The sequence below is a fragment of the Atractosteus spatula genome, chromosome 2 (assembly GCF_055471065.1).
Source record: "Atractosteus spatula isolate fAtrSpa1 chromosome 2, fAtrSpa1.hap1, whole genome shotgun sequence".
Classification (NCBI taxonomy): Eukaryota; Metazoa; Chordata; class Actinopteri; order Semionotiformes; family Lepisosteidae; genus Atractosteus; species Atractosteus spatula.
Genome location: NC_142707.1, coordinates 69,286,289 through 69,310,891, shown reverse-complemented (window position 1 = coordinate 69,310,891; position 24,603 = coordinate 69,286,289). Strand labels below are relative to the sequence as shown.

General features: G+C 44.0%; 1 protein-coding gene across 1 annotated transcript; it reads right to left on the bottom strand.

The window, feature by feature from the left end:
• Nucleotides 1-2,497: 2,497 nt before the first annotated feature.
• Nucleotides 2,498-23,989, bottom strand: LOC148840139 (uncharacterized). Its single transcript, XM_088905551.1, has 23 exons — nt 23,867-23,989; nt 22,753-22,827; nt 22,139-22,262; nt 21,363-21,465; nt 20,915-21,037; nt 20,644-20,760; nt 18,887-19,047; nt 18,170-18,316; nt 17,601-17,703; nt 17,059-17,184; nt 16,710-16,892; nt 15,971-16,194; nt 14,697-15,800; nt 13,240-13,351; nt 12,557-12,664; nt 9,914-11,704; nt 9,491-9,613; nt 8,295-8,423; nt 7,939-8,134; nt 7,697-7,821; nt 6,527-6,720; nt 5,194-5,327; nt 2,498-4,448 (listed from the first exon to the last, which is right to left on the bottom strand). The coding sequence occupies exons 1-23, from the start codon at nt 23,883-23,885 to the stop codon at nt 4,216-4,218; spliced, it is 5,754 nt and encodes a 1,917-aa protein (XP_088761677.1). The 5' UTR covers nt 23,886-23,989; the 3' UTR covers nt 2,498-4,215.
• Between the last annotated feature and the right edge of the window lie 614 nt (nt 23,990-24,603).

Sequence of the window (24,603 nt, the reverse complement as noted above, 5' to 3'; positions counted from 1 at the left end):
TGATTCTTCTGCTAGATGTGGGTATAGACTCGAGACAGGGTTCGTTTGATGTCTTTTGAACTTCACGGTTGTGCCCGACTCATCACCTAGTAAGGATAAAAGACTAGTTTTAGGTACCGGTCTGGACATCTTATTCCTTCTTCACGGAAATGCACATTTATATTTATAGATGTCATAAACTGTATTTGTGTTTAATGCATCAAACGTCACCTGTTCAGCACATATTTTTAAACTCTCCTGTTAATTAAACGTAATCGGGAATCATGAGCAGGTGGCCAAGCCAGCTCCTGTGATTAACGTACATGTTCGAGTATAAGGTCGACTATCTCTAAAGCACGTAAAAAAAACAAACATGAACCATGGGTTATATATCGCCAGTATAAACAGAGCTACGACGTTTCTTTTTATTGATGACATGAATTTATGTTCAAGTTAAAAAAAACAAAGCCTACATTTCAACACGACTTATCGAGTTCAAAGTGCCAAGCGTCCTGGCATGCAAGAGATCAGCACTTTTGAGTATTTGGTGTGCATTGATTACAATGGAAAAACTGGAAACATACAAAATTACTGCAACCTCCCGGCCGCCGCGATGTATCCCACACTTACAAAACTGGTTACAGTCACTTGAAAATCCCTCATTAAAACTAAAGCAAAATAACATGGGTCGGTATAGCAATGTGAAACATGTATGATATGGGAAAAAAAAGCTGTAGACGAACATTTCTAAAGCGGAAAACAAACTTTAACGCCGGTTCGCCCCACCTGGTCTCTGCAGCAGGTCCCCTGTTTACTGTACGGTTGCTATGGCTACCCAGCAAGAAGTTTTTTTGTCGACTCCGTTCTCATTCTTTAATGTAGAGCTTTACAACGATTATAGCAATAAAATACTCATAACAGGTTTTGACTGCCTTGTGAGTTTAAAACGGGGGGTATTTGTAATGTGTCACTTCCCCCATCCATTAAAAAAAATCTGTGAACTGAATGAATGAAACCCTATGGAAAAGCGTATATTCCGCTTGTAAACGTTGAACCTTAACGTGAAGCGACGTCTTCCTGTAGCAGCAGCAACATGTTTTTAGCATTCAACTGCAAGCTACTTCAATATCGGTGAAGAGACTATAAAAATTTAACGTATTTAGTCAGACTATCGGAAGTTATAACCCGCCCCAAATTATCCACTTCCCGAGTCCGTAGTACTATGCTATCCTTCTCGAAGTGAAATACCCCCTAGTAAAACAAACGGGTATACACGCAAATACTGTATGTACAGTAGATATAAAAGAAGGGTACCGCCTGTCTCTACACGACGGATATCCATAGTAAATTAAACGGAGAAATTAGTCAACAAAATCTACTGTATATAACAGTATTTAAAAACATAACCGAAACTCTACCCGCCTTTTTTCCTCAGAATGTCTTCGAGTACCAAGATTACAGAGATGTACTATTTTTGTACTACGTTTTAAATTGCAATAAAAAAAAACCAAGCGTAATGTGCCAGTCATTACTGTACCCTACTAGAAAATACATTAAACGCATTTAGCTGTTTCTGCCTTTGTTCCCGTTATTCTTGCCAACTGTTTTTAAAAAAATCAGTTCTATGAGGAAGTGAAGTAAAAATAGAACTAGTTATTTATAGAAGTTAATTCACTATTGGTAGGTTTTTTTATTCCAAATGATCCCCACTCTTCAAGTGCCAGTGAGCCACTTTGCACTTTTGAATGATATACCACTGAAGCACAGCTCTCACCTGGGTCACATGCATCAGCCTTCTGTGCCAGCAGGTACCCAGCTATATATAATATAGCATCCATGACGCTGGGTTCATTCAATGACTAAAAACACCTCTTGTAGGTTCCTATACTACATCTACCTTAATCACAACTGGCAGCCCACTGAAGCTCAGCTGGTGTGAACCTGGCCAGTACCCAGATGGGAGATCTCCTGGGAAAGCTAAGTTTGCGTCTGGAAGAGGTGTTAGTGGGACCAGTAGGGGGTGCTCACCCAGCAGTCTGTGTAGGTCCTAATGCCCCAGCATAGTGATGGGGACACTCCACTGTAAAAAAATAAAGGCATCATCCTTCAGACGAGACAAAAACCTTGACTCATTAAAAATCCCAGTATTTCTCAAAAAGAGTAGGGTGATACCCTGGTGTCCCGGCCAAAATTTCCCATTGGCCTTTACTGATAATGGCCTCCTAATAATCCCCATCTCTGAACTGGCTTCATCACTGTTTTCCTCCCCACTGAGAGCTGGTGTGTGGTGAGTGTACTTGCGTACTGCCCGTTGTCGCATCATCCAGGTGGGGCTGCACATTGGTGGTGGTGGAGGGGAGTCCCAATTACCTGTAAAGGGCTTTGAGTCGAGTGTCCAGAAAAGCACCATGAGTGCAACAGTATTATATAAAATGGGATAAATTTGTGTGCACCAATTAGTGCTTAAAGATTGCTATACTCTACTGGGTAATGATAGATCCTTCTGAAGAAGGAAACATTTAACAATAGTATATTTATTATAAAAATACAGATATTATACATTAGCACAGTATATTTGTTTTGTACAAATGATAGTGGAGGTCTGGTACCCTGAAGAAACACTGATATTTTAAAAATCTGGACTCCTGGATGACTCAATTTAAGGCTACCACAGATGTTTACCCATTGCCAGGAAAATATATTTTTGGAAAGGCTTAAGGATACACTTTAGCTATAGATGCCTTTAAGTGTTACTTTAGTTTTTCCAAAACATTGGAAACAATACAATATTAAGAAGCCATGATAGCCATTCTAAATTAAAGCATTTATGTAACATTTTTCCTTTTGTTCCTGCTTTAAATCCTCAACAGCATAGACCTCAGATTCTAAGGACAAGTCTGGACAGTGCTAATGTCCGGTCACCTTTAACAACCATTTGGTCAACATTCAAAGATTCAGGTAGTAAAACATCCTAAATCTGAATATCGGTGGTCAATTGTAACTCAATAAGAAAATGGTGCATTTAGGTTGAAGAAAGTATAAACTCAAAGTGCTTTAAAAACCAGAAAATGTCAAAGACCAAAATCCACTTGTCCAAATTGCATACAAAAATCGTCATTCCGTGGAAAATGACCATAGAGCACTACTTAAGCCGTTTAGGGAAGATGTTTAGATTCAATTACTAAAGATGCCTTGGCAGATCCTTTTTCAATATAAAATACCTTACCATAAGGCAATTTAATAAATGCCATTTCCTGCAATACAAGATCTACAAATGATTAAGTTGTTTGCATTAAAGGAAAATGTACATTCCTGTCCTGTTTGTCAGATCACTTGCCCAGAATTAGCTAAGGACCCATCTGTCTTTCAAGCAGCAAGTAAACATTGAGAAGACAACACAAAAAAAAACATTTAAAAATGAATTAAGAGAAAAATAACATTTCCAAATGGCTTGGTGCACTAAAAGACAAACGTACGTCCTTAACACATAAGTGGACAACAGATATTTACATATAGAAATGAAAAAAAAGCAGTGATGTTAATAAAGGCATCAGATCCATTCCCCCATTACACTTATTCATTTGGGCCCAGTCTGTTTAGACTAAGGTTATGTTTAAAGATTAAACCACTGCAATTCATAAAAACTACTGGGGCAATGACCAGACATACCAGGAGTTTCAGAGATCAGCTTTTCATGCCAAGTTCAAGCTTTATTTGTACTTGGTTTAACTGCAAAGACTTAAAAACGGCCTCCTTCAAAAGAACAGTAACATTGCTTATGTCCTATCTAGTCCAAGAGAAACTAGCTTGTGATGCGGGTGGCAAAATTAGCTTTCAACAAATCTATCAAGTAACTAGACAAAATTTCAATGAACAAGCCTTTTCACAGTAGCTATATCAAGTGCACCTTCCATTTTATTGCAATTAATCCGCTTAAAATAATTAGCAGCATGTTTAAATAACTTGTTAAATGGGTGCTGAACCCCTCTAGTTTATAGCCCTTGTCAAAGAACCTTCCACCACTTTGAGCTTGTTCACCAAAAAACAAAATCACATGGAACATTTTTGCAAAGTTAAAACCCGATAAATAGGACAGAACCTGCTCTACCAGCAGAACAAGCAAATCCTTGAACACTTTTCGGTAGGACATTTAAAATAAGAAAAAAAAATGGCACTATTAAAATCTCTGTATAAAACAAAATTGCACTTGAAGATGAGAGCCCACGCAGGCGAGGCTCAGAAACACTTCCTGAAGACGACCTGGGGGCCGAACTCCTCGTACTCGGCCTGGGTGATCCACGCCGTGGCGAAGGAGGGAAGGCTGGCCAGGGCGGCGCCCCCGCTCCACACCGCGCAGTCCCTGTCCTCGGGGCTCACCACCCGCACGCTGTCCCACAGCTCCGCGGGCGCCAGGCCGCCAATCTCCTCCTGCAGCCGCGGCGGCAGGCCGGCCAGGAGCGTGTTCCCGCCTTCAACCAGAGCACACACACGCGCGCATGGCGGGCTGTTAGTCACCTCGAGGCACCGCGCACGAGTGAGGGAAGATAAAAAAAACTAAGCGTAAAGCACCAATCTTTACTGGACCCTACTGGAAAAAACTCATTTAGCCGTTTCTGTTCTTGCCAAGTGTTCATTTAAAAAAATGAATCAGTCTTACGAGAAAGTGAGATGGAAAAAATGAAACTATTTATATAAGTTCATTCACTATTTTCAAATGATCCCCAAACACTCTTCAAGTGCCAGTGAGCCACTTGGCACTTTGGAATGATATACCACTGAAGCACAGCTCTCACCTGGGTCACATGCATCAGCCTTCTGTGCCAGCAGTTACCCGGCTATATAATATATAAACATTCATGACTCTGGGTCCATAAGGAAACTGGGTTCATTTAAATGACTAAAAACACCTCTTGTAGGTGGCACAATTCCTTTACTGCATCTACCTTACTTTTCACACAAAAGCTGGAGCACCCTGCAACTCCCAACTGGCAGGCCACTGAAGCTCAGCAGGTGTGAGCCTGGTCAGTACCTGGATGGGAGACCTCCTGGGAAAGCTAAGGCTGCTGCTGGAACCTCATATACCCTTATAAGACCTGCTTTTAACATGCCAGCCTGCGTAGCGTTCAGGCGGGCTCAGCCATGTCGCTCAGCCATCTAATGTTGCACGTGCCTGATGAAAGGCCAGAGCCCGTCCCAACAAAGACAGCGAATTACCTGACAGAATAATATTTCCCACAAAGCTTTTCCGGAGGTCGATGTCGCAGCGCAGAATGGACCGGAAGATGGCCTCGTGCATTCCATAGTGGTCTCTTCCAATCAGTCCTGGTCTGAAAAGAATTTCAGGGGCTCTGATAAAAGAAAAAAACTATTAGACCTGACCACGTTCTGACCTGCAGCCACATAAGCAGCCCCGTTTCAGCCTGATATTTCAAACAGGTGGATATACTGGCAGCTCCAGGCTGGGAACCAGGCCAGGCTTTGTGGTTTGAGACTTGCATCATGTTGTCAGAGGACTGTAGTCAGAATACAGCTGCACTTTTCTAAAGAAATTCCACGAGGTCGTCATTCCACCAGTGTTAATCAACACCAGAATTACAAGCAGATAAACTTGGTCTGGATAGCCTTTTTTCCTTGACAAATGCTTATACATCATATAATGCTTCTGCTTACACTCATTCTATAACAATAAAAAACTTAAACCCTACAAAGTTTTGACCTGCAGCTACATAAGACTGGTTCAGTTTGATCTTGAAGTGGTTGCAAGCTGCTGGCTTTTGGATATACTGTATGAACGTATATCACATGTGTACCCAGAAGAGATAAGGGAGACACCTGGGAGGTGAGAATATCATTTGGTATTTTTGCAAACTATGCAGTCTAGTGGCTTGTAGTTGGCTTTGCACCCAAATATATAAAGATGCTGCCCGTCCTTGGTCAGTAGGATTAAAGGGCATGTACAGTATGAGGTAAGCTGGCTGTGTGCCCAGAACATATGAAAGGAACTAACTTTTGTCTAGTCTGCAACTTAGATATGATTAATAAAAATATTGGCATGTGTTGTGTGATCATTTGTTCAGAATGTCGTAGTAACTTGTTTGTTTTTGCGGTATAAAAGACCATCTTTAGTTCCATTTTTTTTTTAGTTCAGTGGCTCCAAGCCCTTCTTCCATATGCATATAAAAAAAAGATACTTCTACTACACAGACACCTGGACTTTGTCATTCGGATGACAACACCAGTTTTCAACTAAGGTGGAGTCGTTTTTAGGATCTTTCACATGAAAGGATTCATTAGCTAAAGCTGCGGCTTGCACTGAATGCACACTAACATCCCATGTCCTAACTATGGAGTCTTTACTGTACATGGGCTCAAAACTGCAGAATTTCAGTCATCCAAGTTGAAACCGACTTGAGATGCACCCAGCCACCAGCCACTTAAGTTGTGCTCCCCCCCCCCCTCCACCGTGCCACAGTGCCAAGGGTCTGAAGCCAAGCCTATTATAAAGGGCTCAGGAGAGAGCTGGCGTGTTACCGGAGAGCACACTTACCTGAACCTCTCCGTGCCTAAACTGACGACCTGCCCATCGGGCAGCGTGTACGACATGTCCATGCCGGCGGCCCTCCTCGCATTGTTCAGCTCGGCCTCGTAGTCCCGAGCCACACAGCAGCACCTCTCCTTGATCTCCCGCACAATCTCGAGCTCGGCCGTGGTGCGGAAGGAGAACCCTCTCTCCTGCAGCAGCTGTAGGGGCACAAGACCGTATCATTCCTCTGACCTGCGCAGCGCTTTTCTGGACACTCCAATCAAAGGACTTGACTGGTAATGGGGATGCCCACCAATGTGTGCAGCCCCACCTGGATGATGCACCAGTACTCTCCCCACACACCAGCTCTCAGTGCGGAGGAGAACAGAGTGATGAGGCCAGTTCAGAGATGGGGATTATTAGGAGGCCATGATTGGTAAAGTACAGGAGGAAATTTGGCCAGGACACCAGGGTTAACATTCCTATTCTTTTCAAGAAGCACCCTGGGATTTGTAATGACCACAGAGAGCCAAGGGCGTCACTGTGAAGTTACAAAGGCATGAATCAGCAGGTGGTTTTGGGGAGTTAATAGCTTCTGCTGCCTTTTCTACATCGTTAGCTCAGCTGCGGCTGGTACAGCAAATCAAAACCACATCTTCTACACCGCTAGATTTCTCTGTCCAAGTTTAAAAATGTGACAGCAGATTTGACAAGTCTGTATGACTCTGAGCAGATCATTTTCACACCCTTGCCTTTAATACATGGTAAAACCCTACATCCATGCGTTCTCTCAAAAGAACAGTTTAAACAAATGCTTGAAATACCTGAAAAACCTGTGATGGTTTCATACATGCCAGATGATCAAAACGGAGAAAATGCTAAATCCCCAAATATTTAACAATAAAATTAAAAAAGCAAGTATTTATGAGCTGAATTACCTAAACTAGTAGTAACGCCTCAAATTAACTGATTTTTTGCCATGTTTGAGGCACACTCTCAACCCTAAAGGTACCAATTACTCACAATATTCAAGTCTGATGAGAATCCATTTGCAAGGAATAAAACCATACCTCAATGATTGCACGCAATCTCAGTCCTACAGAGCTCATTTCCAACTCGGCTCGCTTGATGCACCAGGGACTTCAGTAAAAAAACAAGTTTTAATCGTCTCTTGAGAAACGGTTTCTCTCGCACCTTTGTCAGATGCAGGGTGACGTCCTGCCCAGCCAGAGTGAAGCGCTGCACTGCGTGAGGCAGACTGTATCCCTCGAAGACGGGCACACTGTGGCTAACTCCGTTCCCAGAGTCAAACACCACACCTTGTGGTGGAGGGGACAATAAGAGAGAACATGAAGCAAGAAAATCTCCATTCAGAGCTGCCCCAAGCGCTCAAGGTGTGACCTGCAGGGATACCGCCACGGCCAGCGCCACCATACCTGTGGTCCTTCCTGACGCATAAAGGGCGAGCACTGCTTGCATGGCCACGTAGGTGCAGGGCACGCCGAACGCCTCAAACATGATTTCTACCATTCGCTGCCTGTTCTCGCGGGGATTCAGAGCCGCTTCAGACAGCAGCACAGGGTGCTCCTCGGGATCGACATGCAGCTGGTGATGGAAGGTGTGATGCCAGATCTGCCATGAAACAGCTCATCAGAACCGCATTGGGGGTGAACTCCCAATCTAATCAGATACCAATCACTGGCAAGGACAGGACTGGAATGTGAACCTATGGAAGTCTGGACTGCAATTAAATTGTGCTGCAGCCAAGCAATAAGTAGAAAGCCATAGTCACCTTTTCTACTTCGTCCCAGTTCTGTATTATTCCATGTTTCATTGGATATTTTAGAGTCAGAACTCCTCTCATGTGCTGCGCTTCGTGTCCAATGTAAGACTCACGTTCAAACTTCCCATTCATTACCTCCTTAGAAGGGAAAAAAAAATAATTGCTTACACTTATATAGTGCTTTTCTGGACACTCCACTCAAAGCGCTTCACAGGCAATGGGGATCCCCTCCACCAGTGTGCAGCCCCACCTGGATGATGTGACACCAGCCATAGTGCGCCAGAACGCTCCCCACACACCAGCTCTCAGTGGGGAGGAGGGCAGAGTAATGAAGCCAATTCATAGATGGGGATTATTAGGAGGCCATGATTGGTGAAGGCCAATGGGAAATTTGGCCAGGACGCCGGGGTAACACTCCTACTCTTTTCGAGAAACGCCCTGGGATTTTTAATGACCACAGAGAGTCAGGACCTCGGTTTTACGTCTCATCCGAAGGACGGCGCTTGTTTACAGTATAGTGTCCCCGTCACTATACTGGGGCATTAGGACCCACACAGACCGCAGGGTGAGCGCTCCCTGCTGGCCCCACTAACACCTCTTCCAGCAGCAGCCTTAGTTTTTCCCAGGAGGTCTCCCATCCAGGTACTGACCAGGCTCACACCTGCTGAGCTTCAGTGGGCTGGCAGTGGTGAGTTCCAGAGTGATATAGCTGCTGGCAGCCAATCACAGTTCACCCATGCTGTGCCTGCCAGTCCTGTGGAGCTAATCCTCTTTCCCACAAAGAATTTTAAATGGGCAACTGAACTGGAAAGAGACTTCACTGTCAGCCAGACACTGCAACCAAGCCACTGCCAAAGGCCAATCTCATTACCTCTAACAAGAGAGCCATTTCTCCCTTCAATTAATCAGACATGCACAAAATGTCTCATTAAGCCCTAGAAACTGTAGTTCAATCTGCTTCTTTACTGCTTAAAGACCTGAATAATCTGAACTTGAATGGCAATTACTAGGAAAGTCAGTCTGGGGTAACCAGCTGGCTTGTGGCTTAATAGGTCTATCCTACCAAAGGATAAGACATTTTCTATGCATGGGGAAGTAATATTTCTACAATAAATGTGTCAAAATTCAGTTTAAACAAGTATGCATAGTGCTGAGTGACAAACTGACATTCCTCGTACAACAAATACCCAAACAGAAAATCTTACCTCGTATTTAGGCCACCCAATGACTGTGGGGAATATGGTAGTTGGCAAATCTTGATCAGCAAAGCCGGCTTTCATGAGGCTTGAACCAGTATCTAATACGATGGGGGTCTTAAAGTCATCAACCTATGAATTTAAGCAAGAACCTGCATTATACAAGGTATACAAGAGCACTTGTACTCATCAACTGTGAAATTTACAACATCCAAACAAAAAATAAGGAAAGTTCACACTGTGCTTCTTTTCAACTGTCAGTTTGTTTTCTGAAAGGTTGGATCACTGCAAGAGGCACCAAATATACTCATCACTAGTGAAATTGATCAACTGTACAAAATCTGAGGTTTTCCCACTAATGTATTTAAAACTTGTATAACTATTAGAAACAGAGGCCCAGGAATATCATTTATAGACTTAACTGGCATTTACCTGTACTGTAGTTAACTCAAAATGCTGTTCATTGAAAGGGACCCAGCAAGCAGAGGAAACTGCAGTCGCACTGTAGTGTGTCAAACATTCAAGTTCTGGGCTTCTCTGGTCTCTGGGCTCCCTTGCTTCAGCCGAAGCATTCATCGGAGATAAGGTTCCTCCGTCGATGTCATTAGATTCAAGATATAAGCACTTCTCCCCACTCAGCGCTGTAGAAGGAAGTTTTACATCACAGTTGAGAGCAGCACCAGAATCTAATTCAGCCTCCAAAGGAGCAGGTCTAGATGCTGTTTTTGTGGAAGAGGCCTTCATATTTGCCAGTCCCACATCTCGAGGAGCGAACTCTGAAGCCGGGCTTCCTTCTGTTGCAGTTGCTTGATCACCACTGGGTTTTCTTCCAACTGAACCAACATCAGGCTTTTCAAGCTGCTTAACGGTCCTCCTTTCCCTTGGTTTTGGAGGTTCCTTGCGTGTTTGAGCCTTTGCTGCCTCAGCAGATACATGATCATCTCTATCAGCTACCAGGGAAACCTGATCAGTCTCACCACTGTGATCCTCCAAGTACACGTCCAGCGGACTTTGTTCAGCTTTCGGTTGTCGAGACAGTCGTCTTGGTTTTGGTACTGGAGTCTTGGTGATGCTGCCACTGGGGTCAAAGCCATCACTTCCTACAGGTGTTACAAAAACTGCATTTGTGCTCTTATCCACTTTTAGAAGACTGCTTCTCCTCTCAACGCTGAGATAAATCAGGCTGTCAGTTCCTGGTGTGCTTAAACCACTGTTCTCAATCTGGCCCTCTCTTGTGCAGTCATCTAAAGTATTGAATGTCTCATTTCTAAAGCTGTCAGACCATTTGACAACCGAGATCTCAGCTGAATTACAGGCTGGTTTACACATCGCATCAGCCATGAGTTCTCTCTTCAAACTTTCAGGACTGACTGCACTATGAGAAACAGAGCTTAAGGGAGGTGCTTGCCCTTGGAGCATCTCTCCATGAGCATGTCTGCTACGACTCGCTTCACTGACGTAATTAAAAGAGGTCTCTGAATCTGCTACGCAGCTCAGCCTCACTGGTTTGTCATAAGACTTATCTGGTTTATCAGTGTGATTTTGGTCACTATGTGTTAAAGTCTTCTCTGTGATGTGACAGGCAGTGTCAGCACTGTCCTCTGGGAGACGAGAGTCAGTATGTACAATGTCATGGGGCTTGTCCTTGTCCTTACAGCATGATGCAACTGAAACTTGATTCTGAAGTGTTTTATCTTCTGGGGGTTTAGACCACCGCGAACTGCTGCAGGCAGGCTTAGAGCCCCGACCTGATCTGTGCTTCGGTTTGGATTTCTGAGCTCTCTCACTGTCGAGACTCTTCTCCATCTCTTCCACCTCGCGTTTCTCCTTTTCCAGTCCTACCAAGAACGTATCCCTCTCCGGCCTTGACCTGCGCGAACTTTCCTGGGAGCAGTGCCTTTCATTCCACAGCTCCTCTTCCTCGGAGCGCCTCAGCTCAATTAGTTTGAGGTTCTCCTCAAAAATCTGCTCGTCAATGATGTGCAGGCCTTTAAGCTCTTCGAGCAAACCAGAACTACTGGGGCGGCTGGACAGTCTTTGTCTCCCCGCCAAGCTCATACTGGCTTCTGTACTGTTCTTTGGGCTGAGATCCGCTGCACCATTCCTCTGGATGGTAGTGCCAGGTGGGCTGTGCAGAAACTCGGGATCAGTGGTGCCAGGCAGGGGGCAGCCCTCCATGCCAAGAACGCCTGCTTCTGCCAGCTCAGTGGAGGTCATCGGTGTCTAGGAAAGAAGTAAAGCTGGCGTCACGCTGACAATTCACGTTCCACGAAACAAAGTACAAGAAGTTCTCGGACCAAACGTGTCCAGCTTCTCACTGGTATCTAATACATGCTGGCCAAAGCAAAAACCTCTCCAGCAAACTATACCTGGACCGAGAGTTCTCGCTAGGCATACTGAAGCCATGACACCGCAGACGACCAGTCCTTGTCCTACAGAGCCAGTCAACATGTAAAGACCAGGAACATGCAAGCTTTAAACAATTTAATACTAAACTAGCTCAGCAAGGACTAACCGTGGTCCTTGAGAGCAACAGGGAGGTGGTATTTTTGCACTTCAAACGATCTCTACTTAAGGGGTCAAACCAAATTGTTCCAAGGGCTAAGAAAGCTACATCTTAAGGGTGATCCATGAAACCTGCTGGACTGTGGCTCTGAAGGGCCAGGGCTGGCCACTCCACACCTCTTTTAAACCACAACAGAACATGGAAGCAGCATGAACTGAACTAAAAGGAATGCTTCAGTAAATAGTTTGAATGCATCCTATGGTTAACTTTAAAATCACAATACCTAGGGAAAGGCCTTGGCTAACATGTGGATAGCCTGTGAGTCTTCAGAAAGCAGTTATTGTTTTAAGAATCAGCAGTGGTCTCTAGTTCTTACACACTTGCAGTCCAATGTGCAAAGTCTTTGACCTAACGTCCTAATGATTTCTCCCTCAAACACACATGGGGGGCAAGTCATTACATCAGAACTGATTAATGACAGAACACTTATGCATCTATTAGAAAAGAAGCCTACAGTAAGTGGAACTTACACCACACTCCAGACGAGCAGTGCAAACTATAAACCCTACCACGTTTAGCCGGTCTTCACTGCCCCACAATGCCCACTGCTTGCTGCAGCTCTCCGTCTTCACCAAGAGATCCAGCATCTCCTCTTGCTTCAGCACGCTCTCTTCTTCCTAGTGTTGGCACACATTACAAGGGTAAAAACCATTACCCACAACACGCCCGTCTACTGTAACACCTCACACTACTCCCCAGATAGCTGTATTCAAGAGCACACTGCTGTAACATCTAATATCCTCGCAATGGTTAAATAACACTGACATGCCTTCAAGGAAGTAAAACAAGCTTCACCAGTACTACACTATTGGCTGGCTTCTACTAAGAAGATTATCTTTGGTCACTTTAATGGGAAATAAGCATCTTTTCGTCTGAGATCTTGGATGTTATTCTAACATGCTATTTCGCTGAGATTTAAGAACTAAGGATATTATTCCAGGGGTTTTTATAAGCTTCTCAAACTGCAAAACCAAATGTGTAAAATGTTTTAAATTACATTTAAACTGAAATTTAAGCACACCATTTTAAGTTTTGCCTTACATGTACAGTATCTGTATACTAAAGAAAACTCTACTGAGATGGAGATGAGGACTTACTGCACATCTCTTAAAAATCATTTCAAAACACATTGTGCTCACACCCCATCCTCACGTTTTCACACTGCTGCTTAAACAGAGCTAAATACACTAGCCTCCAGAATGCCAGCTGCCCGGTGGAGTGTTTTCTCCACCTCCCTGAGGCTCTCCTGCTCTTTCAGGTCCCAGTCGCTGAAGGAGTGCTCATCAGCCACGGGATTCCACCACCTAAGGAGATTCCACATAAGTAACTCCCAGGATTTACTGCTTTAGCCAAAGCCATTCCCAAACGGAAACCGGATTTTATCCATTCACAGAGGGAGCATCATTCATCTGCTCTAATTCCTAATAAATCACTGCGTGGTATGGGAAGCTGTAGAACAAACCTCTGCCCTGGGGGACTTTCAGAACTTATGAAGATCCATAAAAGCACATTGAACTCAAATGCTGCTTTCCCAACCCCCCAAAATTAAATAGTAGTTTCAGGTTTACTTTGGGGAACCTTCAAGACGGCAACACACACCAGCAGACAACTACATTTACACAGTTGAGATAGAAGATTGCATTTCCCCCCCCCCCCCCCAAGTGAACCAGCACTGAAAGGTGCTGACAATCGTCATACTGCCCAAGACCAATTCAACAGCAAAACAAACACTCAGAAAACAGCCACTTTTGTATGTAAGGAGCCATTTCAGCACAAGCATTGAGTATTTTATCACACTGACACTGGAGGGCAAGGGGGGGGAGGGGCTGGAGCAGAATCAATATGCAGGCCCAAGTATTTTCCACCCAAGACGTTCATCCAGAACTAAAATATCAGGTCCGTCCAACATTTCTGTGCCTCTTACCTTTACAAAGGCATTGCCAGATCTTCTGAAAATGACTCATTTGAATGTGACCTTTCAATTGACTAGGTTATGTTTGGGGTTTTGTTTTTTAAGCCACAGATGTAAAAGGAGTTTACAGGTTCCTCTGTACTAGCCATCAGAAGTGTGGAACACCATTTGTAAAAAATTTAAAGAATGGTCTTTAATTAGCCCGCTAGTTTGGCTTCTGTTGCTTGTGAAACCTAGTTCACACTACCTGACTCCGAGGGAGATCTGAACTAGGGCTCTGTCTTAATGTAGCATCACTCCCCATCAGTAAATCCTGCGCTCTTCACCTGGAATACACCGTGATGCAAAACTAATATACCACAGAGGCCAGAACACAGAATACTTGGCTTCCAAAACGAACTCGTGTCCAAATTGTTTGGTTGTACCAGATATGAAGGCCCCTTCCTAAGAACACTGTCACTCTGCTTAAATCCCAAAAGTGCCTCAATGAAGATGCAATCAGTGTTAGTTAAATAACAGCCCTCCAGTCTTCCTATACTACACTATCTACACAGGCATAACCAGTACTGGAACTATTTGAACACCACTACAAAGAAGATGGTAAAGAAACCAAATACTACTAAATGTCACTTTGCACAAGCCTGGTATGAACTATCAGTAGAAATGTAATAGTCATAAGACTTTACACTTTGGAAAGACTGCAGCTAAGGGCCAGTGATTGGTTTTAAAAGCTGCACCTCTGATGATGGCCGTCTGCGTTTGGTGTGGTGGTGTGAAGGTCATAGGTGTCCCAGAGCAGAGTCCTGTCGGCAGATGAGTTCAGCTGATCCAGGCTGTCATTCAGGGTACTTGAGAGAGCACAGCAAATCGGGCTCAGTGCAGAGGAGTTAGGCAGGAGGCCCTGAGGGACTCCGGCTTTTTCCTCCATCTGAATTCCACACTCTGTGAAAGCCCCTTCTCCTCCAGAGGGCACATCGCAGACAGGACTCTCAGTTTGAGTTCGCTGGTCTTTCAATTTCCCACAAGCCTCCAGCGCCTCGGATATCTGCGATGCAGGAGGACCAGGGGAATCGTTTTGGTCTGCCTCCTCTGGCCTTTTTGGCGTGATGGTCACAGTGTAAGAATTCTCCAGGTCCTCAAGGGGGAGGCTCAGCCACGGGTTTTTAGGCCGGGTGGCGGATCGCTTCACCTTGACTTCAAAATTCAGAGAGTCAACCAGAACCCTGGGAACAATCTGGATTCTGGTCAGCGATTTCCTCCCGCCGGCGCCGCGGTCGCCCTCCCCCTTGCAGTCCTCCGAGTCGGAAACGCTCGAGAGGTCTTCGCGAACGCGGGGCTGGCTCGCCACCGATCTAGAGAATTCTCTGACTCCCTGGGGCCTGTGGGGCACTTCCCAGCTCTCCCTCACAGCACCATCAAAATGGCAGCTTCCAGCTCCATCAAACCCCGAGTCAAAAGAGCACAGTGAAGGTGGTTTCCCGGACACAGCCAAGGTGCCTGTGGCGGTGCTCGGGAAATTTTGCCTTAAGAGTCCCTTTCCTGGCTCCCGCTTGTCCAGGCTGATATTACTCTGAGAAATGGCTTTGGTGGGGACGTTCCCCCCAGAGTGCACATCTGTCGATCCGGTGTTCCCACAGGCCTTGGAGGAACCACAGGTGTTCTCTGGGGTGGGGATTTTCTTGTCCAGTCCTTCAAAACCCTCAGTGCCCGCCTTTTCACCGCACTGAGGGGGCAATGCTTCAGTGCTGTTCAGAAACTGCAGCTGCCACTGAAGGGCCAGCTGTAGGTCAGGCACAGGGATGGCTCCTGGGGAGGTCAGCAGTTTCCGCAGGAGCATGCATCTAGGAGGAGAGGGGAAAAAGGGTAAGAATTTATAAGAAATCCAGACTGCAAGACACTTGAACTTGATGTGAAAGCACGATGGATATTTTTCTATGTAGGACTTTGGAATTTCATCTACATTCCCTAGTTGGGCACTGCAAGACGGAAGGGGGGAAAAAAAAAGTCTCACCGCTGAGAGAGCTGCTTTCCCGACTTGCGCGGGAGGACATCGGGAATGGCGTCGCACAGGTGCGCCAGCTGAACCAGCTCCTCCATCTCCGGCGCGGGGTTGCGCCTCACGAAATCGCCCACCTCCCGCTTCCACGCCGCCATGCCGGCTCGGGCTCCGGCTCTGCTCCACAGGGGCTCGTGGAAGAAGTTCTGAGACAGGACTACGCTGTGCCACCTCTTGGCCTGTTGGGGGAGGACAGAAAAGGTGATCCGGGGAGAATATTACAATTACGAGATGAACGCTGAAATATACACATCACAGGACGCCTCATCTTAAACAGGCCATTCAACACAAAAAGCTGGCAGTCCTGATCCTTAGCAGCAATGAAGTGACTTAACACTAAAATATTTAGCTGTTGCTAATAAAATATTCAGAATGCTGAGCTATCATTTTTTACTTTTATTAAGTCATTTTAAACCACCATACTATTGATTTTATACATCATATGCACAAACAGACTTCAATGGCAGCAAAATACTTCCTTCCACAAATCACAGTACAGAAATTGATATGTCTGGGGAAAGTAAGGGTCTAAACCAGCAGTCAATGACCCTCGCCCTCTTACAACGGCTGATCCAGTGTGCACACTTAAATACAAGGTTAACACAAGTAAATGGCCTGGAACGTTTCGAAAGAGGTTGTTTTCATGGCAGATAAAACAGAAAACCCAAAGTGAAGCTTAAATCTAGACACGTACTTTATTAAAATAGTAGTGAAAGTCAGACACTGCTCTGAGGGTCTGTCGGGGTAGTTCAACAGCAGCACGGAAGCTTTCTTTCACCCTGTACAACTCTTCAGCCCAGCCCTCTCGGCTCTGTCCTTCCCGGAGCACTGTGGTTTCGATGAGTGTCTGCAGCACATCGGCACGCTGAAGCAGGGCCTGCGAACAGAGAGCCAAGTCCTGCAGCACGCCTCTGAACCACAGCAGCGGAGTTTCACACTCCTGGGTTCAGGACCAAGCCATAACGATGAAATAAATTTAAGCCAAGTGACTGAGGACAAAAAGGTGTTGAGACAAGTGTGTGTGTGGTGGGGGAGTCACTTACCAAACCAGGATTATAGATTGTGGCCTCAAACTCAGACTTGAAAATCTCTGCTTTGGTAGCATCTTTAGCTACCTCAACCCTGTAAGACTGCAGATTCTCCATTTCTTTCTGAATTTGTTCCGTGATCTGTTTGAGAGGGTGGGGGGAAGAAACATTTGGACAATGAAACAAACCTAATTCTCAGTGTACTGTCACTGCAAATAGTAAATTGTAGAATGTTAGCATGCCCAGAGGGGTTGGGCAGCCAGTTGACCTTGGACCCCTAGAGGGTTTTTTTTTCCTCCTTACTGAGGAGTTTTTGGTTCCTCTCCTGTGTTGTTTCCCGGCCTTTTTGTCTTGTAACATCGTGTATTGTCACACAGCTCAAGGTGCCTTGGGGCAACCCTGTTGTGAAAGGCACTATATAAAAATAAACTGAATTCAATAAAGCAGCTAAAATGTAATACTTAAAAAGAGGAGCAAAAACAATCCTGGTTTAAGTTTTGGGAAAACCACACTGGCGCCAAGACGTTTTGACCCCACAGGAAAAGGCCGGGCTGTACCTGCAGGGCTTCACTCTTGCGCTGAAGTCTCGCCAGCTGAAGCTGGGCCTTGGACAGAGCCTGTTGCCACAGTAACTCCACCTTCTCCACCGCAGCCGTTATCCTATAAAGACAGCGAGCATAAAGATAAACCTGCTTCCCTAAAGGAGCACAAGCAGGATTTCAATGTGGAAAGCGGAATGGCTCTGTGGCTGTTTAAGCCTCCTATCCACTCATCTAAATTCCCCCCTCCCCCGACTGACACATTGCAAACAAGCTCTTGCCCCCAGAGCAAACAAACTTCACTTGGGTGCAGAGGAAAATGAATTTGCAATGTACCGTACATACTGTGGTTACTGTACAACTCACTGCATGTTAAATTGGAACAACCTTAACCAAATCTGCCCGGATATCAGCACCCTTACACTCAACCGATTACCGCTGAAGAAAAATTAAAAGCACACAATACTCATTAAATGTTAAAGCCAGTGGTAGCTTTCAAAATCCCACAAAATAAGGCTCTTTGTAAGAGAGATACTGGTTGCCAGGCTTCCACAGACAAGATGAAGGCACCAAACCGGCAGCTGCACCTGCTATAGTTCTCCAGCATCTCGTAGGCGGTCTGGGTGAACAGGGCAGTCCCAGCCATGGCCTGGTAGCAGGGCTCATTTTCTGGAAACCGCAGTTTGTCCACTATCTGCTTGCAGTGCTGCAGTAACTCATCGAGGCCGAGATCCCTGGCGTTCACAGGAAAGAAAGAAGAACCCCTTTTGGCTCAGGTTCGGAGCAGCTCCTGATCTGAACTCAACCACTTACATTTACCAAGGCACATCAGTAGTCAAAACAACAAACAAACATGGCCTATTAAGCAGTATTATACTATTGAAAATCCAACAAATGCAAACCATTCAGCAGCTAAACAGCAGAATTGACAAACGCCAAATTCTTCTTGTAAAAACAAGCATTAAAAGAAACTAAGTGGCTAATTTTCAAACCTCTCCATTTTTAAAGGACTTGTCAAATTGGGGGAAAAAAAAGCACTGAACTTTAAGTTGTACACTTGAAGCACTAAAAGTGACAAGGAAAACAAGTGAACAGGACACATAACTGCCGCAGGAATACGATCCGAGCGGGAATAATTCACAGGCCTTGTAACAGGAGCTGTGAAATCTTACCCTTCCGAGTGAAAGTGCAGTACAGAGGGCTCTGAAAAAACCCGTGCTTACAGCACCCATGAAAGGTTTGTGCAAGGACCCTTCCTCATTCATATAAAAAATGCACAGGTTCTTCTTCAGGGACCTGCTCACCTCCTCAGTGCCTGAAACCGGGCCTCGTTTCTGGAGCAGTACAATCGGAGCTCCTCGAACCCACGAGGAACTTCCTGCTGAGATAATTCCTGGATGGAGGCTATATAGGACGGCAGCCTATGCACAACTGAAAAAAACTCCTTGACAAAAGCATCGATTTCCTGCAGTGGGAGGAGAAAAACACGTATAATTCAAGTCTTTTTTTAAAATAAACTTTGCCATATTGTTTTGATGCACTGTCTGCACTTTGTGTTTTTACACTTGTTTTAACAATTGAGAGACTTTCTGTAAGTAAGAATTCCATTGTACCAGTACATGTACCGTTTACGTATGGCATCAAAGTTCAAATTCAATAAGAACTGAACAAAAACAGTTATACTGAACCATTTTCAGTGCATGTATTCAAGCGTACATTCTTTCCTAACCTGCGTTACACAACTATTACACAGCTTATATCCATAGGAAAACATTACCAAGACCTCTGAAATGAACATGAAGCCATTTTGGTGAACATCATAATTTACACAAACTCATCTGGGCAACAAGCACAATCCAAGTGCTAACCTGTTTCTGTCCAAACCCACAGCGAAAAGGATTTCCTTTATTCCACTGCTGTAAAATCCCTGCACCTTTAATAACCAAAAATGGTCACCTGAACACTGAGTCACATTTTGGTAAAATGTGTACAATTTGAAACGCTAGCAATGATGCTTTTTAAGTGCACCTCAGAGCATTACTGAATATTATGAAACCAAATGAATAGAACTGCCTTTTCAGTTGTTAATGAGGTCAGATGAATTCCTTTCAGAGCTACGCAGGCTTCTCCTTGGTAACGGACAAAAGGCTGGAACAGCATTGCATCAATTCATGAATGGAGCTACAAATGGAACATTCCCCACAGCTGGGGAACTCATGAGATGACGCATTAAAGCCGCAGCGCGCACTATACCTCAGTGCGCAGAAGCTCCTGTGATCTGTAAAGAACACCAGATGCCTCAGAACATTGGAGGAACATGCAAAAGAACTTAATCTAAGTAATGGATTCGTAAAGGTTAGGAGAGACTTGCATGGAATAAGGGGCCTCCTGAGCTACAAAGCACAAGTCCTTCGACTTGTTCCTTACGTTTGTCATTACATCAGCTTCCCAAATGAATCCCTAACTTTCAACAACTCCATTCACAAAATGCCCATAAAAAACAGAATTGGAATACTGCTCATGACCACAAATGTTTTCTTTCCTCTTTACTCTTCCTTAATAGTCTTTGGAAGTAATTTTAACTGGAATAGTTCAACTAATTTGGAAGCAGTCTAAAAAACACAATACGACTTAAATTGAAAGTGGAAACTGCTCCTTTGATAGTACCACTATTTACACTCAGTTTTATGAAACAACCGCTTACGTCTTAAATGTATGAAACTGCTGTAATTTCAAGAACTACCTTTTACTACTTTTAAGCTGTACCAAGCCATAGGACCATCCCAAATTGATTAACAATTACCACTAATCAATTTTTTATAACCAAAAACAAGCAGTTCATTAAAATAAAACTAAGTGCAGGACAGAATAATTCTCAGGAACTAGACATTAGACATAAAATGCACAAATATTTGCAAGGACAAAAAGACCACTCAATACAAATGTGAAAACAGGTAAGCTGAAATGAAATTCACGACTACACAAAAACATCCAGAGCAGCAATGCAACTACACTGACGTCATGCAGTACCTTAGAAATTCAGTAGTTAAATAAATCCTACCTTGATGAACTGCACCCAACTTCTGTGGCAATAAACCAGGTAACCGCCAAGAGCAGCAGTTAACTGGCTGCGGTCAATGTAATTATACAGTTCACAGACCTCTTTCAGGAGAACACACTGTTGCAAGAAAAAAAAAACACTTGACATTCATTCATGGATGTAATTAAATGTCTTTAGTACTAAACTCCATTCTGGAAGAAACTTTCAAAAACTTAAAATTACACATCAGACACTGCAGAATTCATGCTCTATATTCAAAGAGGCATCTTACCTTATAGGGAGCTGAGCTGTATTTCTTGGAGGGACTCAGGCCTAACACTTTTAAAAGATGTTTATGTACATCCTTCTTTTTGGACTGGATTACATATATTGTCTTAATGGACCTCTTACATTGCTTTAAAAGAAAGGTGATGAAAATAATGTTAGTATTCTATAATCACTAGAAAAAAAAACTTTAGGCAGTTTTAATCAATTTACAATACAATAACTGGCAAAAATGAGAAAGTATAGACCTTAAGTTATTGAAATTTAAAAAGTTATGCCCAAGGGAAGTTTGATCCAATTATTAGCCTAGTAAAAGCTTAGAAAGCTCAAAACGTGGAAAGGCTGAATATAAAAGATAAAAGTGAGCAGATGCATTGTTTCCTAGCCAGACAGACTTGGTTAAGCATAGGTTCACATGTGACTGTGTTTAAGTGCAATTAAACAACGATGTTTACCTCAAGCAGCAAGAGGGCTTCACCAATAAACTTTGCTGCCGTTAGCGTAGCTTGACGTAGATCGAGCACCACCGAAATCAAACTTTCCTTTTCCTGGTATTTACTGGGAAAAAAAACATTTACAGCTATCATTAATTCTGTTTGCACAACTAAAAGTGATCATCAACACTTTGGAGGCAGCTATTTCCCTACACAATGTAAAAACGAGGCAAATATTGCCACAACCGAGCCAAACTCCTCCAACTGCATTCTGTGCAACCCATCCGTCCACTTTCTAAATACTTCTTCCAGTTCAGGATCTCAGGGGAGCTGGAGTCTATCCCAGCAAAGAAACAGGCATGAGGCAGGATACACCCTGGGCAGGACACCAGTTCATCACAAAGCACACACAAAGACACAGATGCACACACAGGGCCAATTTTCCCAGAAGCCAACTAGGCTATCAGTACGTTTTTGAACTGTGGGAGGAAACCAGAGCACACAGAGGAAACCCACATAGAAAACACAGGGAGAACACACAGTACAAGCTCGCATTTTAAGCAACCATTTTTGGACATTTTCTAGGAAGCTAGAGGTAGGAGGACACCAGTCGCTGAGGGTCAGATTCCTTTCAATTAGCAACTACGACCAACAAACCAGGTCTGACTTAAAATTAGAGCTAGCAGGTAAAAACTGGAGGTGAACAAGATCAGTGGGGCTCAGGGAACAGAGGTCTCAGCGTGATACTCCCTGCCCGAAAGGCAGAGTGAAGACTGAAAAGCATTCGTGCTGCTTACTTATGCAGATACAGGAAATATCTTATGAAACCGACAACGTCTTCTTTTGCGAGGTCAGTAGTCAATCTGCTCTGCTCTTCAGCAGGAAATACAACAAGTGGGCATCCTTGTTGATCAAAGCCACCTGGGAAAAAAAAGGAGAGATCTTAATGCACAAGAAAACCAGCGCCATCAAAACATTTGCACCATTGTGCTCATTTAGTTCCTAGTAACCATTTGTCAGCTCTGAGGACAATGCTGTGCATCTTGCACCACAAAACACTCCCACAACCCTCTGTGTAAAAGAGTGCCTCCCTGTTTGGGGTTTTAAAAGTACACTACTTCCTCATAGTTCCCCATTTGTATTGTCCGATGCCTGTTTCACAGGTGATTCTGCAGCAGAAACATGAACAGGCGACATCATGTCCTATTAAAATAAACGAGACTACGACTGCAGTAACGTGCATACAAACGCATAAACGTCCCCTTGCTCTAAACACAATTCTCTCAGAACCCTACCAAGATGAGGTTGCGGTCGGATTCATTCCCCATCACCAGATTTCACTGGAGCCAGGCAGAGAAGAGTTTTCTTTTTAACGTAACTGGTTTAGAGAATTTATTTTTGACGTTTTTACCGTGAAATATGACCGCTCCCGAGTTTAAAACCTGATCTGCAGGCAGTTGCAAACAGGGAGAAGACCCCTGGATTCCTGTGCGGGAAAAAAGAGAAATTTATGAAGAAAAAAAAACACGCGAAACACGATCACGCGGTTTATTGATATGCGATGCCAAAGCCGCAAAGCAGCACCAACCTCCTTTTTTACTGTTTGCTATTTTAGCTCCAAGCAGGAATTCTAGCTTTTCCACTTCCTCGTGAAGTTAATTGAAATAGGTGTCCTTGTCAATGAAAAGACTGCATTTCTATTTGGCTAAATCCCCACAGCAAAACGACACGTTTCACTACAAATGCGTCTAGACGGTTAACTTTTCAGCTCAATATCAGAAATACGAGAGGGGTTTAAAAAGTACGCTGCACCTCGACTGTGAACAGAATTGTTCAAAGTGAAGTAAATGTCTCAATAATAAGTCACAAGTCTGTCTGATTCACAGTCAATCTCAGTGTACAGTATATGATGACCCTTATCGTAACACTGTATTATACGGTTTTACGCATGAACTTCCACCCCAGTACCGAAATAAGCAATTGTGGAGCACAGAACACCTCTAGCACCACCAGGAAACTGCTTTTTAATATCTTCCATGGAGATATATTCAGTTTCTGTACATGGGCGAGTTAAACCTTAAAGTTCACACATAAGCTATAACAGTACATTCGACGTTTAACATTTAAAATAATCTAGTACGACGCTGGACTGTTGACATTTTAAAAGAAAAGCTTGGAAGTGCTTGGACTCCGTTAGACTAAGCTACTACTGTAACCGATAACTACTAAACAAGTAATTTCTTGTGAGGCATCATAGCCATTTCATTAAAGAAAATGATCAACTTTGGGAAAGACTTGTAATGGTTGCAGGCAATTCCCGAGAAGATGATACAAATGACCATTTATTATAATCTAGCAGCAGCTGGTAAAGAGAAACTGAATTGAACAGCAGATGAGAAACGTGTGATCCGCAAGTATTGTAACGCCTATGTGGAGTTTTTTTCATGTTTAAAAAAAATAGGCGTTTTAATCGGGCAATACAGAGTAACCAGTAACTAGACTGTACCAGTACAGAAGTTTCCTACCTGTTGCGTTGCTACTCATTGTGTGAATTCTCCAATACACACACAAGGTAACCCGGTTTCCATAGTTTGAGGCTACACGATCCCTCTATATTGAACACGGACGAAGAAACTATCGGCTCGTCCTCTCCGACGTGCAGCTTTTGGAAATAAAATGGTTTACAAAGCAACCTTAAGAGAAGATAATTAGGATGCGTCGCCCCTGAGTTTCCGCCATGTTGCGCGCAGTCCGGTGAGGATCAGGCAGCTGAAGGATTACCTACAGCCCGTGGGGAGATCCAATTTATAACTTCGCAGGGGCCCAGGACTGACCAAAGCGGTGTCAAGGGGGGCGTAGTACTTCACCAAGCGCAAGAATGGGAAAGAAAGAAACTCTTGTATGTGTTTTGTTATTCGTGGCAGTCGTGGTGGTATGTGTTAATGCCGTCATTCATTTGTTTCACGCGCCTGCTTACTTAATATCTGAGCAGAACCCACACCGCTCGCAGTTCAAAACGGACTGGTCTTGAAAAGGTTAATCACAAGATCACCTAGCTGGCGAAGCGATGTTTGCATCCTTAACCACTACCACAAAGATTATTACTGCGTTGTACTGTAAATGTCACCTCAAAGACTGCGGAGAAAGTTCCTTTTTACTGCTATTCTAATGAAAACCAAACACAAACTGCAACAGAGACGTAAATTACGCTTTACAAGAAATAAATGCTACAAGGCACTGATTTGCAAATGTAATGAACTGC

Bases quoted from the DNA above. Each gene is read 5' to 3' on its own strand.
- LOC148840139 (XM_088905551.1), bottom strand. The intron at 7,822-7,938 runs GTATGGTGGCGC...CTCCACCACAAG, and splicing joins TGCGTCAGGAAGGACCACAG to GTGTGGTGTTTGACTCTGGG. The intron at 4,449-5,193 runs GTAATTCGCTGT...CTCTGGTTGAAG, and splicing joins GGGAAATATTATTCTGTCAG to GCGGGAACACGCTCCTGGCC.